Consider the following 25,196-nt stretch of genomic DNA (forward strand, 5'->3'; position numbering starts at 1 on the left):
CCTTGTGGATCTTGCAGTGTCAATGGGTGCCGCTCTGGTGAATATCAGTTCATACTTGAGCAGTAATTGATAAAAAATGTTCCCCAGTGGCTTGAAGGTATAAGAATGTAAAGTTGTGCAGCCTCTGCTTTACAATTTGCGCCAGGAACACTCTGCCTACTCACGGGGTCAGCTTAATCTGGCCTCCTGAGCCTGCGCCACGCAGGGGGCTTCTTTCCGCGGCTGGACTGCGCCGCTCAAATCCATCAAAAGGTTAGCCCGAGAAGAAAAGAAGCCACAGGCAGATCGGTTTCTGTTCCGTTTATTAAAGGTCAAAATCTGCAAGCTGGCAGCATACAGAATTCAGCTTTCACTCGTAGATAGCCAAACGCGTTTCAGGAGACTTCCACTCCCTTCGTCAGTGGCTTGCTGAAGTAAATGGGATATTTCACCTTGCACCTGGATTATGAAAAGTCCCGCCCTTTTGTGGGCGTGGCCAACCCAGTGGCCTTGTGGATCTTGCAGTGTCAATGGGTGCCGCTCTGGTGAATATCAGTTCATACCAGCCGCGGAAAGAAGCCCCCTGCGTGGCGCAGGCTCAGGAGGCCAGGTGAAGCTGACCCCGTGAGTAGGCAGAGTGTTCCTGGCGCAAATTGTAAAGCAGAGGCTGCACAGCTTTACATTCTTCAACCTTCAACCCACTGGGAAACATTTTTTATCAATTACTGCTCAAGTATGAACTGATATTCACCAGAGCGGCACCCATTGACACTGCAAGATCCACAAGGCCACTGGGTTGGCCACGCCCACAAAAGGGCGGGACTTTTCATAATCCAGGTGCAAGGTGAAATATCCCATTTACTTCAGCAAGCCACTGACGAAGGGAGTGGAAGTCTCCTGAAACGCGTTTGGCTATCTACGAGTGAAAGCTGAATTCTGTATGCTGCCAGCTTGCAGATTTTGACCTTTAATAAACGGAACAGAAACCGATCTGCCTGTGGCTTCTTTTCTTCTCGGGCTAACCTTTTGATGGATTTGAGCGGCGCAGTCCAGCCACGGAAAGAGCCCCCTGCGTGGCGCAGGCTCAGGAGGCCAGGTGAAGCTGACCCCGTGAGTAGGCAGAGTGTTCCTGGCGCAAATTGTAAAGCAGAGGCTGCACAGCTTTACATTCTTCAACCTTCAACCCACTGGGGAACATTTTGTATCAATTACTGCTCAAGTATGAACTGATATTCACCAGAGCGGCACCCATTGACACTGCAAGATCCACAAGGCCACTGGGTTGGCCACGCCCACAAAAGGGCGGGACTTTTCATAATCCAGGTGCAAGGTGAAATATCCCATTTACTTCAGCAAGCCACTGACGAAGGGAGTGGAAGTCTCCTGAAACGCGTTTGGCTATCTACGAGTGAAAGCTGAATTCTGTATGCTGCCAGCTTGCAGATTTTGACCTTTAATAAACGGAACAGAAACCGATCTGCCTGTGGCTTCTTTTCTTCTCGGGCTAACCTTATGATGGATTTGAGCGGCGCAGTCCAGCCGCGGAAAGAAGCCCCCTGCGTGGCGCAGGCTCAGGAGGCCAGGTGAAGCTGACCCCGTGAGTAGGCAGAGTGTTCCTGGCGCAAATTGTAAAGCAGAGGCTGCACAGCTTTACATTCTTCAACCTTCAACCCACTGGGGAACATTTTTTATCAATTACTGCTCAAGTATGAACTGATATTCACCAGAGCGGCACCCATTGACACTGCAAGATTCACAAGGCCACTGGGTTGGCCACGCCCACAAAAGGGCAGGACTTTTCATAATCCAGGTGCAAGGTGAAATATCCCATTTACTTCAGCAAGCCACTGACGAAGGGAGTGGAAGTCTCCTGAAACGCGTTTGGCTATCTACGAGTGAAAGCTGAATTCTGTATGGTGCCAGCTTGCAGATTTTGACCTTTAATGAACGGAACAGAAACCGATCTGCCTGTGGCTTCTTTTCTTCTCGGGCTAACCTTTTGATGGATATATATATATATATATATATATATATATATATATATATATATATATATATATATATATATATATATATATATAGGCCTTTCCAACAGAATGGAAAAGATTAACAATAAATATACATGCAAAACTGATTATGCGATCTACATTCTCAAGTGCCCTTGCGGGCTCCGGTATGTGGGCAGCACAATCAATGAAGCCTACAAAAGGATTTTACAGCACCTGCGTGCAATTAAGAATGCAGACAGGGCTTATCCTGTAGCCAGGCATTTTGAATTGATGCACAATAAGGATGTCAAAGGACTGACATACTGTGTAATTGACTCTATTCCAGCCAGTCAAAGAGGGGGTAATAGACTGAGTAAATTAAGAAAACTAGAGTCTAAGTATATAATAAAGTTAAACACTAAGCAGCCAAACGGTCTTAATATTGAAGAAGATTTACACAGACACCTTTAATATTGATTCTCAGTGATTGTCAAGTAGCTCCTGCTAGATTAACACACATGAAAATGAATTTTGACTATGACTAAGATTTTGTGGACAGTACTTCTTTATAATGTATTTGCAATTGGTAGTCAACATGAATAATAATTACCAGATAAATTCATCTGTTTGTTTTCATATATGGTACAACCAGTATATTTGCTCACTTGAGCTTGATTTTGTGCAATGTTAAAGAGGGTTGTGAGACAGCAACTTAATTTTGAAATGTTGTAGCCGGGAAGAAAATTGTTAATCTATAATGAAATCAAATAGATATGCAGGCTAAGCCCACTGGGGCGATATTTTCCAACTTGAAAAGAGTTTTGACAAAGTGCGTAAAATGTGCACAGACTACACGCAATTATGTCATTGCGCGTCAGTACCGATAAAGTTTTCAAAATGGAATTGAAAAAAACATTGAAAAAAACATGGTAAAACATGAACACTCGCACCTAGCACTTTATGATAAATATAAAGGTTGTCCATGAATACATTCGACTTGTAATTACCAAGCATTTTGAGCAAATGTATTAAATCATGTTGAAACCAACGCGCAAACGAATGAAAATGCAACAGAATGTTAAAAGCAAGTCTGTCTTTCCTGTCGGCTGACAGGCAGTTAATGACGTATTGTGAACTGTTATATTTTTTCTTTAAAATGGCCGCGCGCTTTCCTAACCGTAGCCAGTGACCAAGACTACTGTGTAGTCGAAACGCGTTTGGCAGCGGCAGAAATAAAGAAACTTTGATAAATCTCACATGGCGTGGTCGTTTGCATGATGGAATGAGAGAGACTCGATCCAAGGAGTCTTACTGTGACGACGCAACTCTCGATCTGGTGGAGGCGGTTAATGCTTGGATAATTGCAGAATATATATATATATATATATATATATATATATATATATATATATATATATGTGTTTGCAAAGGCCCAAAGCTTTTGAGGAAGCACACGACAGCAAATGAAAACCAAGAGGTTTATTTAAACAGGAACCAGCATATGCATTCCAGTAAAGATTTATAGCGCCTGACGCGTTTCAAGGCTCCTGCCTTTCTTCAGAGGCGACTTACAGGTTGTGAAAGTTTTCCAGACAGGATTAAATGCCCAGCTGCATATAATGTTCTTCAATTACTTTGCTCAGTTCATTTTTTTATTTCAAAGCATGCTGGAATAGGTAGTCCAATTTAATACCAGTCATTCCCTTGAGTAGGCTCTGTTAAAAACTTCACACTTTTAAATCCCTTATTTACCTCAGTGGGACCCAGAGTGCAGAGCTGATCATTTTTTCCTTCATTTGCTGTGCTGTAACAGGTGTGGACACAGTTCCCATCAGCAGCCTCTCTCCTTCGTGATGGTGCATTCCTCCACGACAAGGGCTGCCGTGTTAATTAATGTTTGCAAAGGCCCAAAGCTTTTGAGGAAGCACACGACAGCAAATGAAAACCAAGAGGTTTATTTAAACAGGAACCAGCATATGCATTCCAGTAAAGATTTATAGCGCCTGACGCGTTTCAAGGCTCCTGCCTTTCTTCAGAGGCGACTTACAGGTTGTGAAAGTTTTCCAGAAAGGATTAAATACCCAGCTGCATACAATGTTCTGCCGTGGAGAGCTGCACCATGCCTTCAACTGCGGGAGGATGGAGCTGGAACTGTGCCTATTTCGTCAGCACTTCGGAGGAGCTTTAATATGCACAGGCGTCAGCTTCGAGGCCCACTGTGGGCAACAATGGATTTAACACAAGCACCTAAACAGCGGGGCCCACTGAAAGGCTTCAGATTGTGAGTGACTCTGTTGATGGACTACAAGTCCCAGCATGATCATGACGCACTGCGCAAGGCCCACTGGGGGTATTTAAATGATGCATGCTGTGAGTAAAAGCTTCCAGAGCCTTGCTGCTGTTTTCCTGCTAATCACCCATGATTAAGAGGCGGAAAGCCTTGAAACGCGTTGGGACACTTATTAATATTGAAAGCTGATGCCTGTCTCTGCACGGAAATAAACTGAAAGGATTTCCTCTGAAGTCGTGTGCGCTCTCATTGTTTTGGGGCATTTTGAAGTTAATATATATATATATATATATATATATATATATGACCACGAAGGGGAACAGCTTGGAGTCTCTTTAATTGTCGACATGGGCAATGGGCGTATGCATTTCAGCCGTGTGGCCTCGTCAGCGCCCAGTTTGTAACAGGTAGGTATGCTGCTAAAGGGTCCTGCTCCCAAGATATAGTTCTGGTTGGCTCCTCCCATGAGCGGAGAACAATGTCACCTGCTTCCGTTTATCGATGGTAGAATAAACTACTGATCCCAGCATGCAGTGGTTTGCTGGGATGGACCACGAGAACTGCAGGCACCTCGAGTAGCTCTCTCCCAGTGCTCCGTAACGCCCTGCACAACATCGATACTCCTTGCGTCCCCTGACTGCATAACCGCCGCCATTAGGTGCTTTATCCACGGGGACAAGTCCGACAATGCGCCTCGCCCAACGCGGAGTACAATGACTCCGACACCGCTTCTGTTGCTCCTGAGTGCAGTGGTGGGTCTGGTCCTTCCGATAACTCGGACTCAAAGAAGGATTTGCCGAAACAAAACAACGCCAGTGAAGACCAGGTCAGCTTGTATTCAGGGATCTCTGTTGCACGTCGCTGGCTTGCCGTGCTAATATATTCAGGGCACCTTCTCCAAAGAAAAAGGCATAGACCACGAAGGGGAACAGCTTGGAGTCTCTTTAATTGTCGACATGGGCAATGGGCGTATGCATTTCGGCCGTGTGGCCTCATCAGCGCCCAGTTTGTAACAGGTAGGTATGTGCTAAAGGGTCCTGCTCCCAAGATATAGTTCTGGTTGGCTCCTCCCATGAGCGGAGAACAATGTCACCTGCTTCCGTTTATCGATGGTAGAATAAACTACTGATCCCAGCATGCAGTGGTTTGCTGGGATGGACCACAAGAACTGCAGGCACCTCGAGTAGCTCTCTCCCAGTGCTCCGTAATGCCCTGCACAACATCGATACTCCTTGCGTCCTCTGACTGCATAACCGCCGCCATCAGGTGCTTTATCCACGAGGACAAGTCCGACAATGCGCCTCGCCCAACGCGGAGTACAATGACTCCGACACCGCTTCTGTTGCTCCTGAGTGCAGTGGTGGGTCTGGTCCTTCCGATAACTCGGACTCAAAGAAGGATTTGCCGAAACAAAACAACGCCAGTGAAGACCAGGTCAGCTTGTATGCAGGGATCTCTGTTGCACATCGCTGGCTTGCCGTGCTAATATATTCAGGGCACCCTCTCCAAAGAAAAAGGCAGAGACCACGAAGGGGAACAGCTTGGAGTCTCTTTAATTGTCAACATGGGCAATGGGCGTATGCATTTCGGCCGTGTGGCCTCGTCAGCGCCCAGTTTGTAACAGGTAGGTATGCTGCTAAAGGGTCCTGCTCCCAAGATATAGTTCTGGTTGGCTCCTCCCATGAGCGGAGAACAATGTCACCTGCTTCCGTTTATCAATGGTAGAATAAACTACTGATCCCAGCATGCAGTGGTTTGCTGGGATGGACAACGAGAACTGCAGGCACCTCGAGTAGCTCTCTCCCAGTGCTCCGTAATGCCCTGCACAACATCGATACTCCTTGCGTCCCCTGACTGCATAACCGCCGCCATCAGGTGCTTTATCCACGGGGACAGGTCCGACAATGCGCCTCGCCCAACGCGGAGTACAATGACTCCGACACCGCTTCTGTTGCTCCTGAGTGCAGTGGTGGGTCTGGTCCTTCCGATAACTCGGACTCAAAGAAGGATTTGCCGAAACAAAACAACGCCAGTGAAGACCAGGTCAGCTTGTATGCAGGGATCTCTGTTGCACGTCGCTGGCTTGCCGTGCTAATATATTCAGGGCACCCTCTCCAAAGAAAAAGGCAGAGACCACGAAGGGGAACAGCTTGGAGTCTCTTTAATTGTCGACATGGGCAATGGGCGTATGCATTTCGGCCGTGTGGCCTCGTCAGCGCCCAGTTTGTAACAGGTAGGTATGCTGCTAAAGGGTCCTGCTCCCAAGATATAGTTCTGGTTGGCTCCTCCCATGAGCGGAGAACAATGTCACCTGCTTCCGTTTATCGATGGTAGAATAAACTACTGATCCCAGCATGCAGTGGTTTGCTGGGATGGACCACGAGAACTGCAGGCACCTTGAGTAGCTCTCTCCCAGTGCTCCGTAATGCCCTGCACAACATCGATATACATATATTCAAGCCAAACACTCTCCTAGTGTAAGAAAGAAATCCGGGCCTGATATATATATATATATATATATATATATATATATATATATATATATATATAATACATATGTGTGTACATATATGTAATATTGTGCTCTCTTTTCTCATTTACCTTGCCACTTTCTTCTTCTTAAATATGTGGTTTAAATAAGTAGAGGGAGAAACTCTCCATACCATGCTGCTCTAATTGTTATTTGGATTGTTTGCTTCTGATGGATCCATCTGCCCATGGATTCCTCACCTTTCGATTTAGCCCTGCGCCAGCATTCCACTGAAGCTTTTTTCATAGCTCTTCCACGTCGATTAGGATGTCACAATAGCATGGCTCTGCTCGTGACTCCGTATGACGTCATCGGAGACATAAGAAGATTTCGTCGGCATGCTGACATCAGTTCCCTTTTTTCCACGCCGTCGAGGGTTCAAACCTTGTAGGGAATATGGGGATCATATGTCCATCACGGACCTCCATGAAGATTGCCTTTGGTGTCTGTCATCGGATCATGACATCGAGGGATGTTCGTCTTGTAGAAGAATGAATCCGAAGGCTTTTAAGGAGAGGGAGACAAAGTTATTTATGGCCTGGGAAAGAAGGAAATGAGAGCCCTCAAGAGGACAAAGACGAAGTCTACGACCCCACACACCTCAAGGTCATCCAAATAACACAAGAAGGGGCATCATGGGTCCAGGCGCCATTCTTCAAAGTCATCGAGGTCGGCTATCCCAGTCCAGCGGCATCATGCAAAAGATGACATCTTGCCTTCACCCTCTCCTTCTCCGCAGGTGACTCCAGTACATTCTCTGGCACTGAGGGATTCGCCAGCACCCAGGGAGGCGACTCCTGTATCTACAGCTTCACCTATTCAGGCTCCAGTGTCTCTGGCGCCACTGCCAGGACCCGCCTCATGGCCTTGGACTGAACCATACCAGGCGGCTCCAGATCCATACCCACCTTTTCCGGGTCCAGGTGCGGAACCGTTTCATTTTCCAAATGCAATGTTTGGCATGTTTGCCAAAGCGGCTAGCCCATCCAGTGTGCTGGCTGGTCCCGTGGGACTGTTCTCTTTTAATTTGGGCATTCCCTTGCATTATGTCCATGCACCGTTTGTGCCCTTCATATAGATGACTCCATCATGGCCTCTCCAGATGCCAAGGTTCTCAACGCCGATCTTGCAGGTTTCTCCGGCGCATCGTGCTCTGGTCCGGCGCCTTCCCTACTTCTTGCGGCACCGCTGGCAGCTACTGAGGGACTTCCTTCGACGCTGGCTCTGATGTCACCGACTCCGTGCCTGGCGCCTCTAACACCTATTCCAAAAATGCGGTCCAGGAGGGAAACACAGAGACTGCTGGAAGAGAAGGACTTCCAGGAGCAGCAGGAGCAGGCTGAAGAGGGAGATATTCGTGAGTCTGTGGATGACTTTGAAGGTCTTCAGGAGACCAGTGGATTGAACACTTCTCTGGAGTGGGAGCTCTCTTCACCCAAGACGCTACCTTCTCAAGACGTGGCCCCATATCACACGGTCATTAATAAGGCTGCTGACATTTTGAATCTGCAGTTACCCACTGCTGAGGTCAGGTCTAACATGCTCACTGGGATTTTACACTTTCCTTCTTCAGTGAGAGTGCCTTTGCTGCCATTCAATAAAACTCTGACGGAGCCAATTTTGGAGCTGTTGCGGAAGCCAATGTCTACCCCGGTAGTCTGCAGGACAGTAGCAAGATGTTACAAGGCACCTGGGATCCAGCCTTTTTAACCTCACATCCTTCGCCAGAAAGCTTGGTGGGTGCAGCTTCATGTTCCTATAAACTGTCAGCAGGTTTCTTACCCTCCACCCAGGCTGATAGGGATTCTAAAAAGATGGAACAGTCAGCTAAGAAGGTGTTATCATTGGATAGCATGGCATTGAGATCTACTAACACTACTGTTTGGGGAGGTAAATCCATGCCTTAATAGACAGTGCCAAGGAGGTGGCTCCTAAGCTGCCTGAGAATATTCAAGGTCACTATAAGGAGGTGTTGACTGATACACAAACAGCGGCCCATCAGGTGATCCAGTCGGGTCTAGATACAGCGGACTCAGTTGCCAGGGTGATGGGCTCTTCGGTGGCAACCAGGAGACATGCTTGGTTAAGAGGATCTGGTTTTTCACTGGATGTTCAAGCCACTCTGCTGGATCTTCCCTTTGATGGCTCCAGGCTCTTTGGGGCAAAGGCTGATGCAGCTCTGCAGTGTTTTAAGGATAGCAGGGCTACTGCTAGATCTTTAGGCCGACAGTCCCAGTCTAGGTGCTTTGGCTACAGAAGATTTCAAGGATTTGGGAAGTCTGCTCCTTTTTGAAGCCGTCAGCATCAGAACCCTCTGTATAAGTTGTACGGAGAGAAGGGAAGAGGTCGTCTGCGAGGGGCCGTTCACCAACAGGTCTCTTCCTCCTCCTCCTCCAATCCTGTCCCCCCCACTGGATCCACAGGGAAGCACCTCTAGATCCCCAGAAAATGGGTGATCCCTTCCTTTCCTGGAGTTTCCCCCTCCTTACCCTCCTCACCAGGGCTGGTGTTCGGAGGACCATCTGTTGCTTCTGCAGCAAGAGGTCCTCTCCTTGTTACAGAAAGGTGTGATAGAGGTGGTTCCGGAGCAGGAAAGCGATCAGGGATGCTACTCCCAGTATTTCCGGAGCCCCAAAAAGGAAACGTGGTTGAGGCCGATCCTCAACCTCAGGATCTTGAATCTTTACCTCAAACAGGAGATGTTGAAAATGTTGACCCTAGATCAAGTTCTTCTGGCGCAGTATCAGGAAGACTGGATGGTGTTGATCGATTTGGAGGATGCATATTTTCCCATTCCCATCCTGAAGTCGCATTGAAAGTATCTCCCTTTTACTGTAGGATCTCAACACTACCAGTTTGCGGTCCTCCCTTTCTACCTTACTTCCGCACCTCAGGTCTTCGCAAAGGTGATGGCGGTGTTGGCAGCTCACCTCAGAAGGTCGGGATTCCTGTATTCCCCTATCTGGATGACTTGCCGCTCAAAGCGAAGTTGCCAGAGTTGGTGCTGCATAATCTGCAAATAACAGCTTGGCTGTTGTTCGACTTGGGTTTTTTGAGAAATGTATCCAAATCTCACCTGATGCCCTCACAGCACAACCTGTTCATAGAGGTGGTACTGGATACTACTGTACGTCATTCTTTCCTGCCTCATCAGAGGATTTTAGACATCCAGAATATGATCGCAATGTTTCAAGATGGAGCGACTGTTCCAGTCCTGAAGGTCTTATGCCTGCTTGGTCTTTTCTCTTCCTGAATTCTGTTGGTCAACCATGCACGGTGGCATATGAGGACACTCCAGTGGTGCTTCCGCAGTCAGTGGTTTCAACACAACAGAGTTCTCAGGGAGGTAGTTAGAATCTCCAGAGGCACTGCAGCGTACCTGTTATAGTGGAGTGTTTCAGGCAACATGTCTCAAGGGAAGCCCTTTCAACGTTTTTCTCTGGTGGCCGCAGTGATAACGAATGCCTCCACTCTAGGGTGGGGTGCTCATCTAGGGATATGGAGATCAAGGGTCTTTGGTCTCCGGAGGAGAGATTGATTCACATCAATCTTCTGTAATGCAAGCGATACATTTGGCTGTCAAGGCTTTTCTTCCCTCTCTTTGCGGTCAGTCTGTTCTGGCCCTGACGGACAACACTACTGGGATGTGGTACATAAACAAACAGGGAGAAGTTGGGTCATTTTGTCTCTGCAGAGAGGCTCTGCAGCTCTGGTCTTGGACTCAGGACCATCGGATTTGTGTGATGGCAAATCGTCTGGCCAGAGTGCAGAATGTACATGCGGACATTCTCAGTCGGCATTTCTCGACCGATCACGAGTGGTGGCTTAATCTGGAGGTGGTCCATTACGTCATCAGGATGTGGGCATTTCCTCGGTTGGACCTGTTTGCCACTCACAAGAAAGCGCACTGCCCGTGGTTCTGCAGTATCCTGTATCCGATGCAGGGAGCGTTGGGCATGGGCGTCCGCAGGGGTCACCGGTCCCATTCCTTTTGGTCCGTAATGTTCAAGATTACAGCAGGCAGTTGCCCTGGAGAAGCCCCAGGAGTTTAAATGATCTCTCACTTGGGGCCTCTCGCACTTCTCTTTGAACTCTAGAGGCTGCAGCAGCCCCTCCCCGACCTCGAGCAGACTGTGGACGGGCCCATTGTCATTCTCTCAGCTGCTGATCATCACTTAAAGAATGACAATGGGCCATCTGCATTAAAAGTGCCATGAAGGCGAGTGAGGAAGTTAAAATGTTGCCCCCCCCTGGAAGGCGAGTGATGAAGTTAAAAGTTTGCCCCCCCCTGGAAACATTTCTGCGGACGCCCATGGCGTTGGGGCATACTTTTCAGTAAATTGGGTCTCACAGCTTCTTTACGCGTTTCCTCCCATACCCTTGATTTTTCGGGTTCTGAGGAAGATGTGCCATGACCGGGCCAAGTCATATTGATCGCTCCGCATTGGCCAAGAACAGTGTTTTACACAGACCTCCTTCATCTCTTATCACACCCTCTGCTCCGTCTCCGTCTCAAGGCAGACATCTTCTCACAGTTGGAGGGGCAGGTTCTCAACCCCACCCCCAGAGCCTGCTCCTTTATGCTTGGAGATTGAACGGGGCAACCTGAGTTCTTTCTCTCTCCCACCGCATGTGGTGGATGTTGTCTCATCGGCAAGCAGACATTCCACCAAATCTGTCTATTCCTGTAGATGGGCCAGGTTTGTTAAGTGGTGTGGACGGAGTTCTATTAATCAGGTTCATTTATCTGATGTTCTTAATTTTTCCCTGTTAAGGGCTACTTGTCGGCTGTACCAGCCTTCCTTTGTTTGTGAGACCAACCATCGTTGTTTAAGTCTCCCATAGTCATAAGGTTCATTACGGACCTCACTAATAGATTCCCTCCCACCCCTTTTATTATGCCTCAGTGGGAATTAAATTTGTTTCTTACTTTCCTGGTAGGGTCTCCTTTCGAGCCTCTTCATTGTTGTCTGTTGAGGCTTCTAACTTTCAAAACAATTTTTCTGATTGCTATTACCTCTGCTACGAGGGTAAGTGAGCTTCAGGCTCTTAGTTCTAAACCTCCTTTTACATCCATTTATGCAGATTAGATAGTTTTCAGGACCAGGGCTGCTTTCCTGCCTAAGTTGGTTACTCCTTTTCATCTAGGGCAGTCAATCACCTTACCTACTTTCTATCCTCCCAATCACCCTTCCAAGTAGGAGGCGAGACTTCGCCTCCTGGATCCTAACAGCTTCTACCTGGACAGAACCAAGGATTTAAGGATCGACTATCAGCTCCTCATTGGTTATGTGGGAAGAATGAAGGGCAAAGCTGTCCACAAGCGAACGCTTTCCATGTGGATCATCTTTTGCATGAAGATCTGCTACACCTTGGCCTCGAAGGAGCCGCCTGAAGGTATTCAAGCTCATTCTACTAGAGCTAAGTCTTCTACTTCGGCTTTAGCTAGAGGTGTCCCTGTTGTAGACATCTGCAAGGCGGCAACTTGGGGCTCCCTCCACAACTTTGCAAAGCATTACTGCTTGGATACAGAGGTGAGGAGTGACTGCCATTTTGCATGTTCTGTGCTGCAAGATTTTTGGCATCGGTAGGCGGACACCCTCCTCCGGGAGCGGGACTGCTTGGGGAATCAATTTGAAAGGTGAGGAATCCACAGGCAGCTGTATCGTTCAGAAGAACAAGTTACTTACCTCCGGTAATGCTTTTTCTGGTGGATACTGTATCTGCCTGTGGATTCTCTTCACTGACCCACCCGCCTCCCAGGTTATCTGCCTTCCTATACCAAAAAGAATTTTGAATATAACATACTGGTGTTTCATTGTCTTTTAAAATGATATGTAGTTTGTTGCTAGGAAATGTCTAGTATTTCTAGTCTCTTTTCTCCTTTGAATAATATAACGTGTATATTGGTACATATATTGTATACTGTGTATATTTGCAAAATGTTGTCCGTTCACCCGCTTGCCTGGAAGGCATGGAAAAAATGGGTGGAACAGGCGTCAGCACGCCAATGAGGTCTTCTTATGGCTCCAATGACGTCATACAGAGTCACGAGCGGAACTGCGCTATTGTGACGTCCTCATCGATGTGGTAGAGCTATGAAAAAAGTTTCTGTGGAATGCTGGCGCAAGGGTAATCGAAAGGTGTGGAATCCACAGGCAGATACTGTATCTGCCAGTAAAAGCATTACCGAAGGTAAGTAATTTGTTCACTAATCCCTTTCCTTAATACTTACCTGTTCTCTCCTTTTCAGTTTTGTTCTCAATGTTTTTTTTCTAATGTCAAGGAACTTTTGCAAAACTCTTAAAAAATCAAATAGCAAACATGTTAAAGTATGCAACTTAGATCTTCAACTATTGGCTAATAGCTGACCAATTTCCAATTTATAAAGGCTCAGAAAACCAACGTGCAATATATCCTGAGTCATCTAACATCTTACATCAATGATAGCCATCTGCTAGCAGAATTCCAATCAGAGTTCGGAACAACGTTAGGTACAGAAATAGCAACATTGAGAGTATTTGTTGATATTCACCGCATCCTAGGCGAAGGCAGTATAGCTCTACTGATCTTAATAGATCTCTCAGCAGCATCTGATAATATTTATCACAAGAAATTAAACGTGGTTCTTAAAAAACAGAATTGAATTTAGAGCTCTCATTCATAATGGACAACTTTTGTTCCTTTCTCATTGACAGCGGCTAGTGAAGTTGGGCACACATATATAAAAAAAAATATATATATATATATATATATATATATATATATATATATATATATATATATATATATATATATATATATATATATATATATATATATATATATATATATATTATACAGCTTCCCTCATAGTTCGATACTCTCCCCTATTTTTTTCAGCCTGTGCCATAGCCCATCAATATGCAGATGGCTCCCAACTATACTTAATGTTTTCATTTGTAAAGGATGTTGCCATTCTCTGTACAAACATCATGTTAAATCAAGATTGAATAGTGGAGAATATACTGATGCTGTATTCACACAAAACCGAATTCCTACTCATCCCCCCAGAACATCAAAACACTTTTGTCCCAGCCTTTTTGAATGAGCTGAAACTCAAGCACTCTGGGCTTCACGCCTGACCATACACTCTCTTCACCCACCATTTAAAAAGGAAGCAAACATCTACCTATGATCCTTAAAAAAGAAGAATCAAAAATCTTCTATCTCATTGTCAGTTGAAGGTAGCATCACATTCAGCCTTAACCTCACTGAAAAAGGAGCTCTCAACGTTCACCTAGACATCACTAAGTTATCGAAACCTGCAGTCATCTGTCCATAACATTGATACTTTTGAGAGAAGATGTAGCTGTATATGAATAGTCCCTTTCTAGTAGGCGGTCAGATGTTAGCCATTGGTTTTTCATAGACAGCAGTGCAATTTCTAGAGAACCTACTGTTCCATCCTAGAGACTGGTTCATCCTTTTGACAGCATTGTCTGGATACAGATAATCAAACCGAAAAACCCATGCGCAAGATTAATTTTGATTTTTGCGGTCATGTGGCTTTTTTTCATATTTAGGGCCATATTTACAAATTTTAGGAATAGTGATTATCTAATTGCTATTGTCTGCTATTAGGATATTTTTATTCCTAATGTATGAAACATTTAGAGTTTTAGTTAGTGATTCCCGGTAGGTCACAAATTGGCCTACCCCATGTATATGAATAAGGAAGGTCACTATTTGTGAGCCATTGGGAATAGCAGCCATCACAAGGATGGTGGTCTACTGGGGTCAGCAGACCACCATGTCTGTGTTTGCTTTTTAATAAAGCATTTTTCAAAAAATAAAATGACTCTTTAAGTTGGACCTTATGGTTTTTAGTCCCGTAGAAGCAGATACAAAGTTTTAGTTAGAGCCTCAGCCTGTGTAATCATTTTAAAAATACTTTTTATTTATTTTTAATAATATTTCTTTCAGTGTATTGTGGAATCCTATATCACTTGCAGTGCCCTCCAAAGTGGTTATAATTATGATTAAACTACCGATGCTTGAGACCTATCAACACAGGAAAAGAACATTTTTTGCTTACAGTTTGTAAAAACTGTTTAAATTTGCACAGTGCATGACCACTCTAACCTGTTACTTTTGTATGTTTTGCAAAATGTAACCCGGGCTGGAACTCTTACTTCAGTATAAAGGAAGAATATAAGTTGAGTCACTGTTGTCTTGTGTAAAAAGATAGCCCAAACCCCCAAATAGTGATGAGTATGGTCTCACCTCAAGACATATCACAGTGTAATCAAAAGTGTCACTTAAAGTTGCAGTTTTTCTGTATATTTGAATATTTCTGGATGTTTTAAGCCAGTCTCACACTTCATTGATAAAGTTGGGACTGTTGATAAAGTGATTTAAGTTATTGTCAATTCACCACCTTTAAATATCCGCACATTTTGAACTTTTTTGCACTTTTTCCTATTTTAGTCTGTGTTGTCCCGACTTGAGTTTTTGGGAGTGCCAACTGGAGCTCCTGTCATCAAACTTCAGGCCGCAGATGAGGAAGGAGTGCAAGACATTGAGGATACTGTAAGTCTGATGCCTACAAAACTAGGCAACATTATAAAAAATACAGTTATTTCTAAGTTGAAAGCGTTTATTTTTAGATGGGTTTCAGTAAATGTTAGAAATAAAATGTGAGAGCATTTGAGGTGCACAAAAGTTAAGTGTCTGATTTAGAACCTCAAATAAAATCGGTTTCAAGCACGCGTCTCTTCATTTCACCCATCACGTACTCAGCATATTTTGTTTCAGACAAAAGTCCATTCTCCACCAATAGAGGCCAGAACCATGTAGTGATCAGTGTTTTTATATTTAAGTATTGGTTCAAATTTGTGACATACGAATCGACTACCTGATGGCAAGAAAACCACTCCCTCTTCCATAAATACTTGGAAGAAATGTAAAATAGAATCAATGGCATTTCTAAAAGGAGCACAATACCCTGTAAACAGCATCTAAAATGATTTAAGTATAAAAAGGAATAAAAAATGAGTCCGAAAGGTTTTCACAAATTTTGCAGTGGAAGTAACATCTAAGGTTGTGGGAGGAGGGGAGAAAGTGCAAAATGCAGACTAGTTACCCCTGGTGCGATTTTGGAGCTCAAGTTGGTTAGAAAGTGGGTGCATTGGGGGAATGATTTATCGCCCGGTCCCCACTAGGTGAGGTCCACAAGGTTTTTGCTGGGAGATGGAAAGTACAAGACAGTCAACTTGTGTTGCTGAATACCGCCGGGATTCAGAGAGCTTTGCATGTGGCGTTTGTAGTTGGTGGGGACTGGCTGTGACTTAAGAGATGTATGAAGAGCACATAGTGCACTACCAAAAGCTAGTGTCACGATGTAGGGGCGTTAAGGAGTGTGAGACGGATGGAGTCTGTGAATTTCCCAAGCCTGGCAAGGTTTCCTGGCATATTACTGGAAAAGCACAGATCTGAGGGCTCTCTGTACTAACTAATATCATTGGCCCACAACAGAGAAAGAAGCTATCAGCAGCATCCATCAGCAAGTTTGGGGCAGCCGCATGGAAAAAGGAGTCAAGATTCTTTGCGATTGTTATATAACCTGTATGAGATTGCCTCCATGCGCCAGGCCCGGGCGGGTTAAAGTCCATGATTGGCCAAGCAATGCCTGGGCTGAAGGTGCCTGTTTAAAGTAGGGCTGAACCTGCCCTGGCATGTAGGGTGAGTTCAGTGACTTGGTGGTACAGCTGGAGCGTAGACTTTCGATGTTCTGCTCAAAAGACAGTTGCATTACCTGCCTATTCACAGCTTTTTTCCACATTGAATATGGAATTACTTGGGGGTGTAGGTTGGCAGACACAATATTTAAACTGCTGATTGCCATTGCTAACCAGGTTTGCCATGGGGAGTCTTCTCCTTCAAATATTGATTTGGGTGGTGTTTGAGGAAGAGCTCTGGGGGCACGCAGGACCCTAAGATAATATTTTGAAAATATTTTATTAGGTCCTCCTGACACATAAAGTCTGGCCTTACGAGGCACAACTCTAGACTCAGCTGGGTAGCAAGTAAGACTTTCTTGTATCTGGTGCTCTGGGAGTTCTTAAGAAGTGTTTCAAGGGCACTGGGAAAGGCTAGTTGGCCAAAGTTTAGGGCCTGGATCAGTTTTGCTCTCAGAACTGTCAGCAGTGGATCAGCTGATGGGCTATGTAGCCGGTTGCTTAGGTGTTTGAGGCTATGGGTGACACAGGTGGACTTGTTTCTTAGTTGAGCAGCTTGTTTAGCCCCTTCCATGCACCAAACGCCTAGGTAATTGCAGGTTGGGTTTGTCGTGATTTGTAATTCTCTAAGCTGCCAGCGAAGTTGTTTTTTGTTTGGCTATTTACCAAAGACAGTTACCTTGGTTTTGCCCTGATTCACCTGGAATTTGTACTCCTGATTGTAGAAATGGAGATCGTTGGGGATTGCTGTAGTCCAGCTCTGGTGTGGTCCATGATTGCGGTATCATCTGCATATTGCAAGATAGGAAGGTGCAATTTGCCCAGCTTGGTGTATTTAAACTGGTGCCTTCCAAAGCAGAGCCCAGGTCGGCAGTGTAAAAATTCAAAAGGAGTGGTCGGCAATACGCAGCGCTGCTTAAGACGCTTAAGTAGGCACCATAGCAGTGGCTGTGGTGGGTCTTGTTTTTACTAGGACTCAGGTCTCCTGGTACAGAGGTATTATTCCCTTGAGGAGCAAGGGGTGGGATTCCCCCAAGCAGTTAGCTTCCCCCATTGCCTGCCCCAATCCACCCTAATGAAATCAGCTCTATAGTCGGCAAAGTAGCTGAACGGGGGGGGGGGGTTGCTTGCGCTTATGGCTTGATTGAATAAATATGCCAATGCTATGATGTTATTCATCATTGAGCAGTCATGCCTGAATCCAGATAGGAAGAAAGAGAGCATTCTTTCTTTCTGAAGCCCAGGTTTTCACCTCCTCTGAAAGAATACGGGCATAGGCTTTAGCTTCAAGATCGAGGAGGGTGATGAGCCGATAGTTTGCAGGATTGGAGCAGTTTTCCTTTTTATGAATTAGAAACAGGATTGAGCTCCTCGAAGATGTTAGTGTCATTGCAATGACAACAGTGAAATTAATAAGTGGCATTAGGATTCTGGCCCAGAAAACTTGTGCTGTTTTAAACAAGACGGCAAGGATCCCATTTGGCCGTGGGGCTCAATCGTTCTTCATTTTTTTGATAGTGACCGTTACTGCTCCTTCTGGGATGGAAATGCCATGCTTAGGCCAAGGATCTGGAGCAGTGTTGCGCGGAAAGAGTGTGGTTTCTGCAATCTGGTTCATTGGCTAGAACTGCTTGACAAAGCTGATCCAGACCCTTTCTGCCACACTGTTCTCTTTGGTCTGTGCCGGATTGCTAAGGCGGAGCATGTACTTCGAAAGACGAGACAAGTTCTACTCTTTTAATAGAGAGAAAATTATAAGCCACTTTACTTCAATATGCTCCTTTCTGCATTGCCATGCCTTCTGCTTCTAAAAGCAGTGAGTGATTGGCCAATTTGTATTTTGCAGCCTCTTCTTCTTGCGGCCAAGGCACTATGGAGAATGTGCTTGCAGGCAGGAAGCTCCTTTGTGCGACTAGGGGGAAATGTTAAAGCAAAGGTGCATCTTCTCAGAAGTTTCCGATGTCTGTTCCCCATCGCCTGTTGGAGATCTTCTACAATTTCCTCCCAGTGTCCCAGTGATTTGTGGTGCCCAGTGGTTTGGTGCCTGACTTTGTTTCCTCAATCAAGGCTAGAAGTTTACCTCCAAGATTCTCTGACCATTTAATTCTGTGGAGGGCCTTGTGACACTCTTCCCCAGTTGGTTCCCCAAGCAATGGTAGTAAAAGTGAGTCCTAATAGCAGAATTGCACGCAAGGGTCTATGGTCACTTTAGTTTTTAAAATCGACTTCAAAGTCTTAAAGTTTGAATGCCAGCCCTTCGCTGATGAATATGTAATCAGTGGTGACTCTGTTCCAAAAGGTGGGGTTTGTGCACCACTGAGGAAAACAAACTTCTTTATGGGTTTGAGTGCACTTTTTCTTTGGTTGTGAAAAAGAGCATTTAGGGGTGCGACGTCGCCTTTCGAGCTAAGGGATTGAAAGACTTGCCCAAGGCCCTAGTGTTGAAGTTCCCTACTATGATTGCCTGATGGGAGTCATGTTTGTTCAGCAGCACACCAATCATATTTGCTATTAAGTCCAGAACTTCTTTATTCTGGTGCTGAGCAGGGTTGAGGTAGTAGTTAATTAGCAGCAGTCATAGATCTTGAGAGTTAAACTTTAGGCCTTTGATGAGCAGGGCTTGAACGGCATACCGCCCAATGGGTATTTTCGTGGCCACTATTTTTTGGGCGTGCTTGATAAAAATAGAAAAACTGCCAGACGGGCGGCCACATATTTTGCGTTTCGTGGCAGCGATGTGAAATTCATAAAATCATGGGTGCTGTAGCTCATGTCTCCTGTAAGCCTAATATGTCACAGTTGAAAAGGTAGTTGATGGCTGTGTTTTCTTGAGACTTGCAACATTCCAGGAGATGATTGTCAATTTAGGTCTGGGGCCTACTTCCCTGGTAAGTTTTCCATGCGCCTGTCATGAGCTAGGGTTTTGGATGCCATCTAGAGGGATATTGGCCTTCTGTAATGTCTGCCATGTGGGCTAGAGGTGCACGGCCCTTTGGTCTTTTGTGCTTGTGATTCTGAGAGCCTTGGAAATCTTAGGCTAGGTTTGGTGATTTATGTCGCTGTTGGTCCTGTTTGTGCTGTGCAGGACCTACTGTGCCCCCTTCCTCCGGGGAGAGACGTAGAGGATGTGTGGATACTTCCCCAAGTGAGGGAGTTAGATATCTATTCCCCATTTTGCCAGCTGTGGCACTTCCTTGACTGCTGTGACTTGGTGTTGTTGGTGCCAAAATCCTACCAGGGTTGATTCTCCATTGGTGTCCCCCAGGGAGATTTTGGAATCTGACCCAGGCAAGGTCCTCTGACTGGACGGGTGCCAGATATGGAATGTGTTTAAATAAACAAAGTATGTTGCCCCTATTTAAGATCTTGTGTGGACCCTAATATAGTATCTGAGGGTTAACACTGCCTTGTGGCCATGCAGCTCCTCCTTTACAGCTTTGTCCCTACTATTTTAATGAGTGTGCTTCAGTTGAGCTGGATGAGCTTGTGCCCAACCACTCTGTTGTGGAATGTTCATTTTGCGTGTTGCCCAAGGTTGCCGGGGCGTGGGACTAACTGTGGAGCAGTAGGAGCTAATTTGGAGGGGCCCATGCTCTGTGCTCGCTAGGAGCTATGCTTGTAAAGTTGGCAGGGATGGCTTGGCTGCTGTTGTCCACCCTCTTTGGGTGAACGCAAGCACCCAGTTGTACAGTGGCACATGTGTGGACTCGGGTGGACTTGCCTTGCCAGAGGCCAGGCCTTCCTGTGTGTGCTTAGAGGAGAGAGGAGTCTTCGGGTCGTGTCCTGAGCCCTTGTTGTTGTTTGGTTGTTTGAGCCCAGCTTAGATGTGAGGATTGGGTATTGTTGTGTGTGATCATTAGCAGCCATAGGGGACGGTTTTGGATGGTTATGAGCAGCACAGCTGATTTTGTTTTGATGTTTTTTTTTTGCTGTTTTCTTAACTTTTTCTTGGCCCTCCTGGAAAATGAGGATCTCAATAACATCGGGCTGGGTTGAGCCTCCTTGTTGACCTTGCTGATAGACTGTGTGGTGGGTGGGGGCTGGGCCATGTGAAGGAGGACAGTGAGTCGTGCCATGTGGCATGACCAGGGGGGCCCACGTTTGACCTGGGGCTGTGGGTGAAATTTATGGTTGGACTGAGGAGTGTCCCCTCTGCATTTGTTGTCTCCTGGATTAGTTTGAAATAGGTGTTTGGGCTGCTAGGTGCAGAGATGGAGACTTTACACATGACTGTGGTAATGAGATTGCCTAGGATCTTGAGAAGAGTTGCCCACCTGTCATTGATGGCCGTACATGAATAGGGCATGTCTTGGCATCCAGGCAACCTTGAAATGTGCCTTCAATAGAGTCTAATCTTAATGCTCAAATTCACTAGGCACTGCACAGTTGACTGGAGAAGATCTATTTGTAGCTCTGTTTTAGTTGACTGCCATATCAATGCTCTGGCTATGGAATTTTGTGCTGCACTTTTTGCGGTTTAGTGCAGGTCCTCCATTCTGTTGGTGTCTTGTGTGTCCGGTAGTGAGTCCCTGGTTGCTTCTTGAGTTCTAAACAACTTCAGGGTAAGGTCAAGTCTTCCTTCTACTTTAAACTCCATGTTATGAAGAAATGAAGCAGAGAGATCTCCCATGTTGAGAATTTGGGTGGTTGGGCCAGTCATTAGCAAGATGGATCTGGGTGAAGCTGGGGGGATGAGCCAGTGTGGAACCTGAGAAGGAAGGAGGAGTGTAGGGATGTATTTGCGCAGTGATGACTTGCGGATTTTTCAAGGACTCTCCAGGGCACACTGCTTTTTCAGAGTTCATTTGTTCCAACTTCAGAGGCTCCGGTGCCTGGGAGGGGAGAGAAGTGCCAGGTACCCCATTGAGCCTAGGAAATTAATATGACCTTCGCTTCACAGTTGGTGCAGTGGAATTGTAATGGACTGAGCTTGTGTTCTGTCTGACCGTGGGAGAAACCACTTCAGGGCCTGTAAGGTTGTTAGCAATGAATGGGCCCATTGGAGCCCAGGATTGAAAGAGGCTGGGGGAGCTGCGTGATAAGGTCTGTTTAAAGAGCCGCAGAGAGTGATTGCGGAGCTAGGTGCATCTGTGCAGTGCTTAGGGTGTTATGGTGCTTGTTAAGTTTGGGGTAGCTTTCCCCTCGGTGGCTGAGTTGAAACAGGTGGTGAGTTTCCTTCTGTATATCGTGGGAAATAATCTATGAGCGCCCTTATTTTGTACTTCACAGCGGCTTGAAGCGCGGCAATGCAACTGTCTGGAGAGCTTGGGGCCAGGATTAGAAGTTCTGGTCCCGAATGTACCCACAACTGTGGGGTTGGGCTAGTTGGATGAATACGAGACCAGGCTAGTCTCTTTAATGGTGCCCCCGCTTCTTGCCTACTACTTGTGGCATTCTTGATAAGGACTAGGGCCCGTTGCACTGTTAGCTGGTGTTGTGGGCTACTAGAACTTAGCCTTATGCGAAGAGATTTCAGGAGGCAAAAGGGAGAGATTGGAGCACGGAGCAAATGTTGCTCACTGGTCCCGCAAGCCGCGTCCAGCCTGGCTGAGACTCTTCTGCAAGGTGCGAGGCCCAGGACACTCACCCAGTGGGGTCTAACTGTTGCCTCCACACTCATCCCTCTAGTAGCTCCTGTGTGTGCAGAAAATCAGGCACTTCGCAGCGGGCACTTTGATGCGGGCAAACTCGAGGCTCAAGGCAGCTCTGACGGTGGAGTAGAGGAGCAGCAGGAGCAGGAGTTCCAGGCATCCAGAAGGGTGGTGAAAATACTGTGCACCTACCTCTTCCACCTCTCCTGCTCCAAGGTGTGCTTCGTGTGCTTCAATGCACTTTGGCATTCTACGGTCCCGCTTTTATGCGCTACAATGCACTTCGGTGTGCCGAGGACCCAGACATGGTCTCCTCTGTTTGCCTAGATTACCTCGGCCCCCAAGAGCCTGGTGGTGTAGAGATGCAAAGAAGTTCGATTTCCCTGCCAGCAGGCTCACTCACCCAAGACCAACTCAGTGGAGGCGGTTTGGGGTAGTAACCCCAGCTCGCTGGTATGCAACAACAATATCTAATAAATCATTATCCAGTTTGTGCATGTTCTTTTTAAAACGAAATGTAATTTTACTACACACACTCCTAAATACTTTGCATTAAATTACATATATGTACTTCAGGTAGATGGAAATACTACCTTTGGTGGCACCCTCATATCAGCTTACATCCCTAGTGGATCCTGAACCTCTTAACCTCTTAACCTCAATATCCCCTATACTAGATAACACATCACAAGATAAGGGGGTGTCATTATCACTAAGGTAGACCTATTGGTTTTGTCAGGGTGTCACCACATCAGTAAAAGCATCCACATGTTATAATTCGATTCGATTCGAAAATGCTTTATTCGATTTTGCTTTAAAATCATAAAAGCGTACTGTGGGAGCGCAGGTCGGATAAACAAGCGTGGAGGCTGAAGATAATTTCAAATAGGTTGTTTAATAATAACAGATTGAGGAAGAAAGGTTTGTGAGTCAGTTTGAGTGTCTTCCGGCTTTTCTTCTTCTCGAAGGAGGGCTGTTAAAGGTGTGTCTCCAGGCTCCTCGTCTTCGGAGTTCCCAGGATTTCCCCGGAGGCTCATAAAAGAAGTGGAAAAGAAAGGGGCCGTCAGAACACTAGTCCTAAGAGGATGTACAGGGTTATACCGTCACCACACCACACAGTGCTTGTTTCTGGGGAGGATCGAGTGATTTAGCAAAATTAAAAGGGAACTTGAAAATGATTGAGTCTGCAATAATCATAAGCTGACACGTTCTGCGTAAGGATAAAACAAAGGATCTTGATCACCACACCCTATTTGGATGCGTAATCGACTTTACAGTAACAAAAATAAACCAATGTCCACTAAAGGGTTTGTATGAGTGCCACAAAATACAAACGGGTCAACAGTTACGTCAAACTACTAGATTCAGAAACAATATGTCAGGATAACTGAGTTTTACATTCACTAAATCAGAATATCGGTTTCTATCACCACTTTTCCTTATTCCGCCCTCAGTCCCTTGTAACACCCCACTCACCGGCCCTGCCGTAACTCTCCCGCGTCACGGCCGCTCTCCAGCATCCTCCGGGGGACTCCACCAGTCCTCACACCACGGTTCGTCCGATCCTTCTTCGGCGTCGTCTTCTTTCCGGAGCTCTGGCACGCTGGTCTGGTCCCGTTGAATGGTTTCCGTCTCCTCCACTGGCGTCTTCACCGTTGATTCCGCTTTCCAACCCGACGCGCCTTCTTCCACACAACCTCCGCTTTTCATTGGTTCCCTATGTGTACTTCCCGGGTGTTGTCCAACCCCTTCCGGGTCTTGACTGCCGTTGGCTCCCTGCAGGAACACGGAAAGACGGCATGGAGTTTCAGAGCTGGGATCGGGACTCTTGACGTCAGACCGACATGCTCGATCCTTTGATGAACAACTGGGTTTAACCGCCCATGGAAATACATCGGTGAGTTCCTCCTCACATCCCCTTTCCCTTGCTGTCTTACTACTTGGGGTCGATTCTTGAGGAAAGCGAGACAAAAAGTCAGCATTGCCTTGGCCTTTACCCTTCCTGTGCTTAGTACAAAAACGATACGGTTGTAGAGCAAGAAACCATCTGAGCACTCTCTCGTTATGCCCTTTATTCCTAGCTAACCACTCTAAGGGAGCGTGATCGGTATATAGAGTGAACTCTCTACCTTCCAGATAGTATCTTAGAGATTCTATAGCCCATTTGATGGCCAAGGCTTCCTTCTCAATGGTAGCATAATTTTGTTCTCTTGGGAATAGCTTGCGACTAATATACAGGATGGGTTTTTCTCCTTGTGCTGTGTCTTGTGAAAGAACTGCCCCAATACCCAAGTCTGAGGCGTCCGTTTGAAGAATGAAGGGAAGAGAATAGTCTGGACTAGTTAAAACGGATTCTGATGTTAAAGCTTTCTTAAGGGATTCAAAAGCTTGTCTGACCTCAAAGGGGGGCTGTTTGAGAATTTCTTCAGTCCTACACTTTTTCTGCAACAGATTGGTTAAAGGGGCTGCCTTCTGTGAAAACTGTGGAATAAATCTTCGATAATATCCCAACAGTCCCAAAAAAGCTCTCAAATCCTTTTTGGTCTGTGGTAAAGGAACTTGTGTAATGGCTGTGAGTTTGGAGGATTGTGGCCTAATCACTCCTTCACCTAACAAGTACCCTAGATACCTTACAGTTTGCGATGCAAGATGGCTCTTGGCAGGATTTATCCGCAAACCATATTTTCCTAAAGCCTGGACTACATTAGAGAGATGACTCAAGTGTTGTTCCCAAGTCTCACTATAAATGATAATATCATCAATGTAAGCGCCAGCATACTGTTCATGCGGCCGCAAGATTACGTTCATAGCCCTCTGGAAAGTAGCTGGTGCTCCATGTAACCCGAAGGGTAGAACCTTAAACTGGTATAACCCATCGGGTGTAGAGAAGGCTGTTTTTTCTCGAACTTCTTTGCGAAGGGGAATTTGCCAGTACCCCTTACATAGATCAAGCGTACTGATATATTTAGCTTGACCGATTCTCTCCACCATCTCATCAACTCGTGGTAAAGGATAGGTATCAAACTCAGATATTTTGTTTACCTCCCTGAAGTCAATACAAAACCGCACTGATCCATCAGGTTTTGGAACGAGAACGAT

At 46.0% G+C, this 25,196-nt stretch overlaps 1 protein-coding gene across 3 annotated transcripts in view; it reads left to right on the forward strand.

The window, feature by feature from the left end:
- AK9 (adenylate kinase 9) overlaps positions 1-25,196 on the forward strand; it is a 1,394,796-nt gene that overhangs the window by 194,852 nt on the left and 1,174,748 nt on the right. For all 3 annotated transcript variants that reach the window (XM_086926806.1, XM_086926808.1, XM_086926807.1), the window contains exon 10: positions 15,257-15,358. In XM_086926806.1, the coding sequence (XP_086782932.1) occupies positions 15,257-15,358 (102 nt within the window). The remainder of the gene's footprint in view (positions 1-15,256; positions 15,359-25,196) is intronic.

This window comes from Lissotriton vulgaris, chromosome 6 (assembly GCF_964263255.1).
Source record: "Lissotriton vulgaris chromosome 6, aLisVul1.2, whole genome shotgun sequence".
In the NCBI taxonomy this organism is placed as follows: domain Eukaryota; kingdom Metazoa; phylum Chordata; class Amphibia; order Caudata; family Salamandridae; genus Lissotriton; species Lissotriton vulgaris.